The sequence below is a fragment of the Stegostoma tigrinum genome, chromosome 3 (assembly GCF_030684315.1).
Source record: "Stegostoma tigrinum isolate sSteTig4 chromosome 3, sSteTig4.hap1, whole genome shotgun sequence".
NCBI classification, from domain to species: Eukaryota; Metazoa; Chordata; class Chondrichthyes; order Orectolobiformes; family Stegostomatidae; genus Stegostoma; species Stegostoma tigrinum.
Genome location: NC_081356.1, coordinates 42,849,186 through 42,862,892, shown reverse-complemented (window position 1 = coordinate 42,862,892; position 13,707 = coordinate 42,849,186). Strand labels below are relative to the sequence as shown.

At 40.9% G+C, this 13,707-nt stretch overlaps 1 protein-coding gene across 49 annotated transcripts in view; it reads left to right on the top strand.

Annotated features, from left to right (window-relative positions):
- LOC125450923 (receptor-type tyrosine-protein phosphatase delta) overlaps positions 1–13,707 on the top strand; it is a 2,532,553-nt gene that overhangs the window by 2,323,797 nt on the left and 195,049 nt on the right. For all 49 annotated transcript variants that reach the window (XM_059644541.1, XM_059644540.1, XM_048527343.2 and 46 more), the window contains 2 exons: positions 521–790; positions 1,237–1,818. In XM_059644541.1, coding sequence (XP_059500524.1) covers positions 521–790; positions 1,237–1,818 — 852 coding nt within the window. The remainder of the gene's footprint in view (positions 1–520; positions 791–1,236; positions 1,819–13,707) is intronic.

The following is a 13,707-nucleotide window of genomic DNA, read 5'->3' as shown; positions in this document are numbered from 1 at the left end:
TTCTAATGTGCATAGATGTTTACATGTTAGTGTGAGGTCTTGAATCTGCATCTACTTTGAGTCGAAAAGCAATCGAGTTGCACTTTCAATGTACTGTAGATGACGTGTACCAGGGCTCTGATGTGATAATGTGTTCAAGCACATTTACTCACATCAACTGGAAGTACGCAGCATTGAAGTTGATTTTGTACTCAACTCAAGCATGCTGTCGATCCTCCAGTTCTGTGCATATTTATTAACATATCTTCTGCATGATGTTTGTGTATTGTTAGTCTGTAGTTCAGTCGAATGTGGGAACCTGATAGGTTTGATCTAAACATATGTAAGATTAGAACTGATGCAAACATAATTGAAAAATTCTATTAGTAATAATTAGTTTTTTTATTGGCTTGTGTTTAATGTCACTATGTAATGTAGATCCATGTTGAGACAAGTATCTGTAGAGTGCATGTCACATAAAAAGTATGTGGACAAAGTGCTCTTTTTGTACATGTTACTACCTTTTTGTGTTTTGTTCCAGTTCGTCGTGTCCCACCAAGGTTTTCTATTCCTCCAACAAGCCACGAGATCATGCCTGGTGGTAGTGTAAATATCACTTGTGTCGCTGTGGGATCCCCAATGCCTTATGTGAAATGGATGCTTGGAGCAGAAGATCTGACTCCTGAGGATGACATGCCAATTGGACGAAATGTCCTGGAGCTCAACAATGTCAGAGAGTCTGCAAATTATACCTGTGTTGCCATGTCAACGCTTGGAGTCATAGAAGCATTTTCTGAGGTCACAGTTAAAGGTGATTCACAATTACTTTTTGAAATCATAGGTGGGAAGTAAACTTTACTTTGATTACATTGTGTCTAATTTTTGCACCGTCAGATATGAAACTCTTAAACAAAAGTCATAAAATAAATAGAATTTATTGGAATTGCAGTTATAACCTGCAGTAGATAGAATCTTTGGACCGCTGAGTTTAATCAAGGGTCACAGCTAATTAAACCAATATCCATGTAGCATGTTCCATTTTCTCGTATATTTCAGTTAAATGTTGCTAAATCATCTAATAAAGCTAATATGCAGTAATGGATCCTTGGATGCTTACTTCCGGGATTAAACTTCGAACATCAGTGAATTCATTTTACAATAAAGTGTAGGCAAATGCTACTAAATTGTATGTATTAAAATATTAACACATCTGCAGATTAATCTAAACTTTTGCATATACCATGCTTTTATCTACAGCTTTGCCAAAACCCCCAGGCACCCCTGTTGTAACTGAAACTACAGCAACAAGTGTCACATTGACTTGGGATTCAGGAAATCCAGAGCCTGTGGCACACTATATTGTACAACACAAGCCCAAGCATTCAGATGGACCATTTCAAGAGATTGATGGGGTGGCTACAACACGATACAGTGTTGGAGGACTAAGCCCTTACTCGGATTATGAGTTCAGAGTCATTGCAGTGAATAATATTGGGCAAGGGCCACCAAGTGAACCGGTAGAAACACGAACAGGTGAGCAGGCCCCTTCCAGCCCACCTCGCTCTGTGCAAGCCCGCATGCTGAGCACTACTACCATGTTAATTCAATGGGAAGAGCCAGAGGAGGCAAATGGTCAAATCCGTGGATACAGAATTTATTACACTATGGATCCACAACAGCACATTAACAACTGGCAGAAGCACAATGTAGATGACAGTATGCTGACAACAATTGCAAACCTGACTCCAGAGACTACTTATACCATCCGTGTGCTGGCTTTCACTTCTGTTGGGGATGGACCACATTCACCTGAAATACAGGTTAAAACTCAACAAGGAGGTGAGTTGTCTGTACTTGGGCTGGCCTGGGCATATTTGTACTCTTGTTTCATACAATGGAGATGCTGGTGTTGGGCAGGAGTGGACAAAGTCAGAAATTGTGTGACACCAGGTTATAGTCCAACAGGCTTATTCGAAATTACAAGCTTTTGGAGTAACTTCATCTCATGAAGGAGCAGTGCTCCAAAAGCTTTTGATTTAAAATAACCCTGATGGACTATAACCTGATGCTGTGTGACTTCTGACTTGATTTCATATCTCATATATTCCCTCTGTTAACCCCTTGATTACTTTGCAAATTTTCTTTATTCCTAGTAGGTTGTGAAAAAATATACCTGTGGTGTGGAATTTGCATGCTAATTTTGTAAGCATTGGAGCCTTGCAGTGGTCTATGGTTTTGCTTATGAACAATATAGAATTGTAGTAATAGTACTGGGAAGAATACTTGTTCTTCTAACTAATTATGGTCTTTAGAGAAATGAAGGTTTGCAGCCAAATGTAATAAGAATAAAACAGAAAAATCAAATCCCATTGTCCTCCAAAGCAAAATCTCTATGACTTTCTGTCGGAAATGTATAATATAAGCAGCTGTGTTACTCGGAATCTTTGGTAAAATTGACAGTTTAGATCACTGGAAGCATACAAATGTTTGTTGTGAATGAACACACAAAATAAGTGCATTTCTACACAAAGAGAAGTTCCACAGGGAGGACTCACTAACTGTGGTTAACAAAAGAAATTCAGGAAAGAATCAAACATAAGGGAAAAAGCATATGATTATACCTTATAGGCAGGTCAAACCATTGCTCAGAAGATAAGGATCACTGAAGAAAAACTGAAAGTTAATCTGGGTAAAGAAATTAGAGCATGAGAGGAAGAAAATAAGTTATATAAAACCAGATAGCAAGAATTTCTACTGATTTAAAAAAACGAGCGAGTAAATAAAGCGACTGTCCTCTAGATGGCAAGAACAGGGAATTAATCATAGATGACAAATGATGGATATAATACATAAATATTTTACTTCTGTTCTAACCGTTGAGGATACAAAAACATCTCAGCAGTACATGTAAATTAGAATTTTGAAAGAAGCAAGGAACTTGGTGAAATTATAATGTCTGAAGAAGTAGTTCTGAGCAAAGTGATGGAGCTCCTGGTCGACAAGTCCCGAAATTTTCCTGAAGATTCTGGAAGGTTCTATCAGACTGGAAAGTAGCAAACTTAGCCTTTCCATTCATGAAGGGAGGGAGGCAGAAAACAGCAAACTACAGACCAAACTATGGACCAGCCTCAGGGGATCTCTCTCCCACTGCAACTCTTGTCCCCACCTATCTTCTCCTCTATCCATCATCAGTCCACCTCCCCCTCTCTCCCTATTTATTTCAGAATCTTCTCCCTGTCCCCCTTTTCTGATGAAGGGTCTAGGCCCGAAACGTCAGCTTCTGTGCTCCTAAAATGCTGCTTGGCCTGCTGTGTTCATCTAGCTCCACACTTTGTTAAACTACAGACCAGTTAACTTGACACCTTTTGTGGAGAAACTGTTTGAAACAGTCATCAATGAGGGTAATTGGGAACAGTCAGCATGGTTTCGTGAAATGGAAATCATGGTTAACCAATATATTGGAGTTCTTTCAATGAGTAATATGTACTTTGAACAAAGAGAAGTCTGTTGATGTAGAGGATTTGAATTTCTAGAAGGCAATTGACAAGTTTCCACATGATAGACTATAGTATTAAGTATGAGCATATGGTGTAGGCCTTTGGTATTTTGTGAGTTGACAGTTTTCCTGCTTATTGGGGTAAGAGTGGCTGGGCTTTTGTGTGCTCAAGTGTGTGTGTGTGTGTGTGGCCATATAAAATGGAAACAGACACTCTGTTCCATGCTGAATGTAATCCCAAACTAAACTACTTCCACCTGCCTGCTTCTGGCCCATATCCTTCCAAACCTTTCCTACTCATGTAGTTATCCAATTGCCTTTTAAACATTATCATTGTACCCTCATCCACCACTTCCTTAGGAGGTTCATGACACACATGAACCACCCTCTGTTTACCCCTTAGATTTTTTTAAAATCTCTCTCCTCTCGTCTTAATGTGGCCTCTCAAAATATCTCACCTTAGGGAAAAGGCAAGCATGATTTGCTCTATCTATATCCATCATTATCTTATAAAGCTATGTAAGGTCACTTGTCAACCTCCTGTGCTCCAGTGAAAAAAGTCCCAGCCTATTTTTATAATTCAAACCTACTGGACCTAGCAACAACCATGTAAATCTCATCTGAACATTCCCCAGCTTAATAATATCCTATCTGTAATGGTGCAACCAGAAATGAATGCAGTATTCCAAAAGAGGCCTCACCAGTGTCCTGTCCAACATCAACATGATTTCCCAGCGCCCATGTTCAAAGGACTGAGCAATGAAGGCAAGTGTGCTGGATGCTTTTGCAACCACCCTGTCTATATGTGACGATGCAAACTTCAAAGAATTATGTACCTGAACCTCTAGGCCCCTCTTTTCTACAACACTGCAAAAGGCCCCATCATTAATTGTATAAGCTGTTACCCTTGTTTATTGTACCAAAATGCAGTATTTTGCTTTTATCCAGATTGAAGTCCATCTGCCATTTCTCAGTTCATTAATCCACTTGATCAAGATTCCCTTGTAATCTCAGAAAAACCTTCTTCATATTCCAATTTTGTTGTCAACCACAAACTTACTAACTATGCCTTCTATGTTCTCATCCAAATCATTTATATCAATGACAAATAAAAGAGGGCCCAGAAACCGATCTCTGTGGAACATCACTGGTTATAGCCTACAGTCTGAAAAGCAACCCTCCACCACCAGTATAACAAAGTGTGTAGCTGGATGAACAGAGCAGGCCAAGCAGCATCTCGGGAGCACAAAAGCTGATGTTTCGGCCCTAGACCCTTGTTCAGAGAGGGGGATGGGGAGAGGGTTCTGAAATAAATAGGGAGAAAGAGGGAGGCGGACCGAAGATTAACTCTTCCACCACCAGTGTCTGCTATTAAACCAGTTTTGTACCCTGTTGGCAAGTTCATTCTGAATCCCATGTGATTTAACTTTACTAATATGTTGGTGGATTTGTCAGTATGTTTTGCCAAGTATTTTGAATGATACCCATAATGAGAGGCAGGATCAAAAATGATAACTTGATCCTCTCATTGGAAATTACAGAAGGGAGGAGCAGTGGAAATTACAGGGAGAATGGAGGAAGGCGGGAAAGTTTGGGGGAGGGGTGCAGGCAGGCTGCTAACTGCTGGAAGTGAAGTCAGCAGCGAGCCACAGACTAGAAAGGAACCTGCCCCTACAACCATTGAGCAAAGGAGTTCCTCCACTTTCAGTGGAGATCTGGCCCTCGGAACCTGCCAGCTGACCTGATTGACTGTGCTGCAGCAGTGCCTCTGGTTCTGCAGCGGGCTCTGCCGGTACTGCAGCAGGCCCACGAAGAACCCCAGAGTGTGCTGGGATATTGGCTTAGGGAGAATTTTGAAAGCTTCAGAAGGGTAAGGCTCGTGGGTGTTTCAAAACAGGCAAATGCGAAGAGAGTACTAATTTATGTTCAGCTAGGGAGATGCCCCAGATGTGCAAAATACATTCCCTGAAGGTAGTATCCTGTTTTCACCTACCATTTTTTAAGCTTCTTTACAAGCACAGTCTGCCCAGCTGCCCAAATCTGCTGTATTTTGGTATCGGCAATGTTTCATCATCTTCTCACAAGCTCAACCCTTAATTATTTTGTTGCATTTATTGGGAGGGTCAACAATTTTAATCACTCCCAACCTCCCAAGATTAGTAGGGATGATTGCACTGTATTACATACTCACCTGCTGAAAACACATGCTGCGGGGTTAGAGGGAAGGTCATGTCATATCCAGTCACTCCTGTCTTATTTTGAATCTTTGCAAAACTCCTCCAGAGGTGGTGCTGTTTAAAATGAAAGATGATGTCAGCATTTTGCCCTTCAAAAATGTGACTTACTTGTCATTTGCAATCTTAGCAAGGTGACAAGGGTTTTAACTGTATTCAGGATCTGCGGCATATCATACGAATCACAGCAAAAGTACAGATGTCTGTCTGGCTAGTTGAGCTTGTGTACAGAATTGAGATGCATTTTAAGTGCTTGGGAATTTACATAGGAGAAGTGCAGATCAGTGCATTATTCTTTTGTCAGGCTTACTTCTTCAACCAACTTTGTACATCTGGTTACACATTTCTTTGTGAGCTGTGCTTTGAACTGCCTAGATCAATCCTGCAAGGTTCTCACCCATGCATTTTACCCCATTTATTGTTGGAGGCAACACATGTTTTTTAAAAAATGAATTCATGGGATGTGCATGTCACTGGCTACACATTTATTGTCAAACTCTCATTGCCCAGTTAAGAGGCAACCACAGTCACCAGACTGAAGTCATAAGTAGGCTAGACCTGCTAAGGATATTAGTGAATCCAGATAAGTTTTTTCTAACAAGCAATGGTCGTTTCATGGATGTTTAATTCCAGATATTGAGAGAATTGAAATTCCATCATCCACCATGGTGGGATTCTAAACTGATCCCCAGAACATTCTAATGAGGTGGATAATCTTGGACTGTGGGAGGATATAGTTGATCCGATGGGCTGATAGTGACAAATGGAATTCAACCTGGATAAATGTGAGGTGACACATTTGGGTAGAAAAAACAAGGCAAGGGAATACATGATGAAATATCACAGGGACCTTTCTGTGCAAGTATACTGGTCCCTTAAGGGATCAGGACATGGATAAAGTGGTTAAGAATTCATTTGATATATCGATTTGGTTAATCGAGGCATAAGCGTTTAAGAGTAGGGAGGTTATGTTGGAACCGCATAAAATATTGGTGGGCTGCAGCTAGAATATTTTGTGCAGTTCTGAAAATCTCATTATAGGAGCGATGTTATAGCACTGAAAAAAGTGCAGAGAATGTGGCTTGGGCTGGAGACTTTTAGTTATGATAAGATATTAGATAGACTGGGATTATTTTCCTTAGAACATGGGAGATTGTGATATATAAAATTATGAGCAGCATTGTTAGGTCAGACAGGATGAAACTTTTCCCCTTGGCGAAAGAGTCATTTACCCAGGGGCACAGATTTAAAGGGCAGAATGTTTAGAGGACACGTGAGGAAAATCTTTTTTTAGTCAGAGTGTAGTGGGAATCTGGAACATACTGTTTACAAGGATGTTCGAGGCAGAAGCCCTCATAACATTTAAGAAGGAGATTTACCATGTCAAGACATACAAGGCCAGAGGCCAAGTGCAGGAAAATGTGATTAGAATAGTTGGATGGTTATTTTTAATCTGCACAATGGGCAAGGGACCTTTGTCTGTGCTGTAGGCCTGTATGACTTTAACATTATTTGGGCCTCTGGCGTAATGGCCTTAATGGTCCAGTGGTAATACCACAAAGACATCATCTGTCCGGATACCAGAACAAGGCTTACATTTTTGAGGGGAGGTAAATGCAGAGTGATCCATAGATAACAACATTGCAAGGGAGGTCAGGAACCTTGGCTCAGCTTATTACAGGATCCTGCATTAATGTTGATTTGGATTAGAAGTTCTGAACAAGATTTCAGTTCGCCAAAGCTGATGAATCTGTAAGCCTGTTGATGTCATTGCAGTTATTTTAACACTTCAGTTACTTCAAGTGTGATGAGTTTATCGTGACCTAACTGTAAAGATCTCAGAATCGTCTTACATCTTTATGTATTGCAAATTGTTTAATCAGGTGTACTGTAACACATGTTACCTTTGTTGTATAAAATCAAAACTAAATGAAATAACAAAATAATCTGCCCTAATATTTCATAATTGAAACCAATTATTCTGGGGATTGTGCCCCCCTATCCAGTGCGACTTTGCGAATCTGGGCAAGCTCTGTAACTTTATCATGATTTTAATTGTTGTCCCTTGAAGTCATGCAGTCTGGACCCTTCCACAGCTGTTTTAGCCCTGGCATGGAATTCCAGAGGAATTCTGTCTGCCCACAATTGTGGATCTTAAATTGCACTGTCAAATTGCAGGGTCAGGATCAGATGCTTGTTTGGCACCTACATGGGTAGTACTACAGAGTCTGTGAATGCTCTTAACAGACAAACCAGCCCAACGTCACTCCTCAAGGAGTATATGCAGGTCTTTTTTGACCAAAATGTTTTTGAAGGTCATCTTAGAATAGGTTTGCATCTGACAGGATAAAGCAAGGCACTTTCATGTAAGGAGATAACAAGGTGTAGAGCTGGATGAACACAGCAGGCCAAGCAGCAAGATAGGAGCAGGAAAGCTGACGTTTTGGGCATCGGCCCTTCTTCAGAAATGGGGAGCGGGAGGAGGTTCTGAAATAAATAGAGAGAGACGGGGAGGTGGATAGAAGATGGATAGAGAAAATCCACTGAGATTTTTCTGGAGGGAGGACGGTAACTTCTTCAGGGAAGACATCCTTAGAAGAGGCTTCGCAAAAGGGCCTAGGCCCGAAATGTCAGCTTTCCTGCTCCTGGCGGCACAGTGGTTCAGTGGTTAGCACTGCAGCTTCACAGTGCCAGGGACCCGGGTTTGATTCCAGCCTTAGTTAACTGTCTGTGTGGAGTTTGCACATTCTTCCCATGTCAGCGTGGGTTTCCTCTGGGCACTCCGGTTTCCTCCCACAGTCCAAAGATGTGCACACTAGGTGGATCAGCCGTGCTAAATTGCCCATAGTGTTCAGGGCTGTGTGGGTTAAAGGGGGATGGTTCTGGGTGGGATGCTGCAAGGGCCGGTGTGGACTTGTTGAGTCAAAGGGCCTGTTTCCACACTGTAGGGAATCTATTTTTTTCCCCTGATGTTGCTTGGCCTGCTGTGTTTATCCAGTTCTACATCTTGTTATCTCAGATTCTCCAGCATCTGCAGTTCCTACTATCTGTGAAACAATTTCTACCCCACTGCGAAGCCTCTTCTAAGGATGACTTCCCTAAAGAAGTTACCCTCCTCCCTCCGGAAAAAACTCAGTGGATCTCCTCTATCCATCTTCTATATGCCTCCCTCTCTCTCCCTATTTACTTCAGAAGCTCCTCTCCCTCCCCCATTTCTGAAGAAGGCTCTAGGCCCGAAACATAAGCTTTCCTGCTCCTATGATGCTGCTTGGCCCACTATGTTCATCCAGCTCTACACCTTGTCACCTCAGATTCTCCAGCATCTGCAGTTCCTACTATCTCTGAAACTACATTCACGTAAATAGCTCTTTTTAGATCTTTGTAAGCCCCAAAGCACTTAGTCAGTGCTGTTGCTTTTAGAGTGCAGACAATGTACTTTATGAAACAGATGCTCATGAATAGCAGGGAAACAAGTGACCAATAAAACTGTTTCGGTGATGTCGATTGAAGATGAAGTTTGGTCAAGAGATTAGGAAAATTCACCTGCTCTTCAAGCCATACCCTGCAATCATTTACAACCATTAAACATGCTAGATGGCGCATCATCTTCAAACTCCCATTTCGTCACAGCTTTGAAACTGAAGTGCTCTTTCAGAGTTGCGATGTCGTGACAGCGTATCAGTGGAATTCACCAGAAAGTGGCCCTTCACTAACAAAGGCCAAATGGCGATGCAAAAGAATTTAATTTGGCCACAGACAGAATTTTACAGATACTTAAAGTGACAGCAAGTTATTTCTTACTAAAAGAGATCTTGATATGTGAAACACACAAAAACGTCAAGAATAAATGTATTAGTATACAGTAAGCAGTGTTCAATAGTTTACTAATTCATCGTACTTATCTGCCTCGTTGTGCATCCAGCACCCTGCCTGTCGCTCTCCTACTTCTCACCTTTTTGGCTCACTGCCCCTCACACTGTTCAACCCAACTGCTCTCTACCCCTCGAACTCATTGCCTTTACTAAACTCTTTGCTAGGATGTGGGTATAACCGGCAAGGCCAGCTCTTGTTGTCCATCTCTAATTGCCTCTGAACTGAGTGGTTTCCTCATGCTAATATTAGATGACAGTTAAGAGTTTGACTGCTGTTGGTGTGAAGTCACATATAGGCCAAAACAGATAAGGATAGCAGATTTCCTTCCCTGAAGGACATTAGGGAACCAGGGGAGATTTTTACAACAATTAGTGATCAATGGTCATCAATCGTATGGTCACCATGACTGAGATGAACTTCATATCCTCAATTTATTCATTGAAATCAAATTACCCCAGCTGCCGTGGTGAGATTTCAACCCATGTCTCCAAAACTTGGCCTGGGTTTCTGGTTGACTATCCAGTGACATGACCAGTATGTCACTATCACTTCAATCTTAGCTTGCCAACCATCCCACTCTGTCACTCCCCCATCTCGGACTCTCACTGTGAGGCTGTGAGCTGAATGGTTAGTAATTGAAAAAGAGGCAAGGAAGACAAATGTGCAAGCCACAAACAGCCCAAGGGCCATGTTGTGAGGACTATAGGTTGTAAGTTTGTTCTAAGTCTGTAAGAGCCCTCGACTTTCTGACTCTGAGATAATAGTGCCTACACTGAAACAAGAAGCTGGACCTGATATTTGAGGCAGAAGCTTGACATTAGGCTGACATCCATGTGGTTAACCAGAGATGCACATGACAGGATATCTGGCACAATCCTTTCCAGAGGATGCCAATAAAGAAGATTTATACTGTACAAGCAACTGGAAAAAAAATGGCTGATGAGCAACTGAGCCATTAAACTGGAATTTGGTGAAATTGATGTATAATGTGTTGCCATGAAATCTGGACTGAACAAAATCAGTATCATGCTCTCAAATTTGGTTTCTTTCTGAGATCACAGTTGGATCTAAGACAAACAATTGGTTTTGTTCAAATTGTCTGACAGTTGTACATCTTAAACAATCAGAATGAAGCTCAAACTGATATTGTCAAGCCCTATTTGTGGCAAAAGAAGATGCACCAACAGGACTGATTATTGCTGACAATACTGTTGTCTCAGTAGTTGTGAAGACTTACTTGGAGCAACATTTGCCCAATACAGACTTTTTCTCTGCATCTCTTCTGTTACACCTAATAATTGTATGTTTCTTAATGAGATCATCCTTAAACCATCTAAAGTCATGAGAATACAAACCATGTTTATGTTGCCTGCCCACCTAGTTTATGGACACTGTAAATGGACACAGACCATTAGAAAATAGATGACAGGTTAGACAGAGGATCTTGATCGGCGCAGGCTTGGAAGGCCAAAGCGCCTGTTCCTGTGCTGTAGGTTTCTTTGTTTCTTTGTTTAATCATTTAGCAATGGTCCACCAAAACTGTACTCCAGATAGGCTTCTCTCTAAGGCTATGCACAATTGAAGCATCTCTTTTGAATATAAAATTCATTGAAATACAGAGCTATATTTTATTTGCATTTCTGGTTAAATTTTGACCCTGACACAAATTTCTAGTAGTTTCTATCGTCAGTCCTTTTGCACTTCCTGGTCATGTACTAACTATAAATAGTATAGTTTGTCACATTTGGATCCGAAACAAGTAGGCGCACTTGAATCTGCTGTGGCTTTAGCCAGTCGCTTAGGTTGTTGATCTTCATTTGTTACTCATTGTTTACATTCACATAACAGATTGTACCCTTTGAACTTAATGCCATTTTGAAACTTGGGTGTGTAACTTTGTTCTGTCATTCAGCTCATTAAAATATACCGTAAGTATCTGAAGTACAGAACTGTTAGGGAAGATTGTTTTTGTAAACATTTCTTCAAGCAGAAAATCCTGCATAATGGTGGCCCCTGATTCTGCAAATCCTAATCTTTACAAATAACAATTTTGGTCTCATTATTGTTTGTAGTTTTGGTGCTGTGATTTGAGGAACAATGTGGTGGCATTGGAGGGAGTTCAGAGGAGGTTCACTAGATTGATCCCAGAGATGACAGGTTTGTCATATGAAGACAGGTTGAACAGTTTAGGCCTATGCTCTCTGGAATGTAGAAGAAGGAGGGAAGATCAAATTGAGGTATTCAAGATGATGAAAGGTACAGGCAAAATAAACATGAAGCAGATGCTCCCTCTTATGGGGCATTCTAGGATGAGAGGTCATTGTCTTAGGATTAGGGGGAGCAAATCTAAAACAGAATTGATGTGAAACTGCTTCTCTCAATGGGTTGTGAATCTGTGGAATTCACTACTCCAGAGTGCAGTGGATGCTGGGACAGCGAGTAAATTTAAGGAGGAGTTACACAGATTTTTAATTGAAATGGTTGTAGGCTTATGGGGAGAAGACATTAAAATGGTGGTGAGGAGCATATAAGCCATGATCGAATTGTGGAGCAGACTCAATGGGCTACGGGGAGAGTGCAGGGAAGTGGAGTTGAAATGCCCATCAGCCGTGACTTAAATGGTGGAGTGGACTCGATGGGCCAAATGTCCTTACTTCCACTCCTATGTCTTATGGTCTTATATGCCCTAGTTCTTATGAATTTATGAACCCCTTAGTTCAGACCTTTAACAAATGCCTACTAGATATGAATTTGAATGACAAAAATACTTTCTACCTTCTTTATGAATTAAATCTTCAAGTAGTATCTGTATTCATCCACATGGCCTATCTTACAGGAGTACAATTACAGGATGATTGTTTGACTTGTGTGATCTCTAGTGTAAATGTGGCAATGTAAATTTATAAAATAAATATAAATTCACCTAAAAACATGGAAAAACAATATGGGCAAAGAGCTTAGGAGTGAAATTAACTGAACGACTCTCATAGTGGGCTATTGCAAGCTCATTGGGCCAGGAGGCCACCTCTTGTGCTGTATCATTCAATGATTGTATAAAATCCATGCTGTCTGTGTTCAGTTGACATTTATTGGGAGCTTCTAGTCATTCTTTCAGGTTGTGAAACTATCAGTTTAGCCCAAAACACACAATACTAGAAAACTCAGTCAGACTGGCAGAATCTGTAGAAGGAGAAACAGTTAATGTTTCAAGTCTGGTTTGACTCTTCTGAATATTTTCAGTCCAAACGCTTGAAAGTCAGTAGACATTGTTGAGAATGGCCAATGTTTTCATCCTTGCCTCAACTGAGTGCATCCCAGTCTTGCTGCTGTTGTATAATCAATCTCTCCCTTTAGCCACTTGAGAAGATTTTATATTAGTTCATATCACAACAGATGCATCTCTTTTGTCTTGATGAGTCCATCATGTCTAACCATAGTGTGAGTTATGAAGTTTCTAGCTGCTGGGCTTTTCATGCATTTGGACTCTGTTCTGAGAAGCATATTGAGCTTGAACACTCTCCAAAAGGTCATATTGGTGAGCATGGTTTGCTGGAACCTGAAGTCTGAGATCTGTTGCCAATGTTATCATAAGAATGAAGTAGAGCAAAAATCCAGAGCTATTCTTCTGCAATTGATTCCAGACGATTGTCGTGCCAGTCAATCTAAGAAAATGTCTGGAATTGAAAGGAATAAGAAAGTAATACTGTCTTTTTAAAGAAGAGATGATTGGACATTACGTCATAGTCCAAACCCTTCCATGTCTGAAAAAGGTTAGAATTAGGAAGGAAAAATAGTTCCGCAAAGGAGAGGGCTTAAACATCTGGGGCCCTACTTTACTGTCACCTCCAAGCGCACAGAGCCCATCTTAAATTATAGTGATAGGTTCATTTGCATGCTTAGGGTGGTGAAGAGGTTTTAGTAGCTTGGGGCATCATAGACAATTCCTTGCTTTTTTGATCATTGAGAGGAATCTTGGGAAGGACTCTGACAAGAAGGGTGTTTTTTTCTCAATCTGATCCTTGGAGTCTTAAAGCTTGAACCTGTTAGCAACTAAGCCCTATCCTGAAATAACATTTCTGAGAGAGATTCCAGCCCCTTTGTGCTCCAGGTGACTGAAAACTTGTT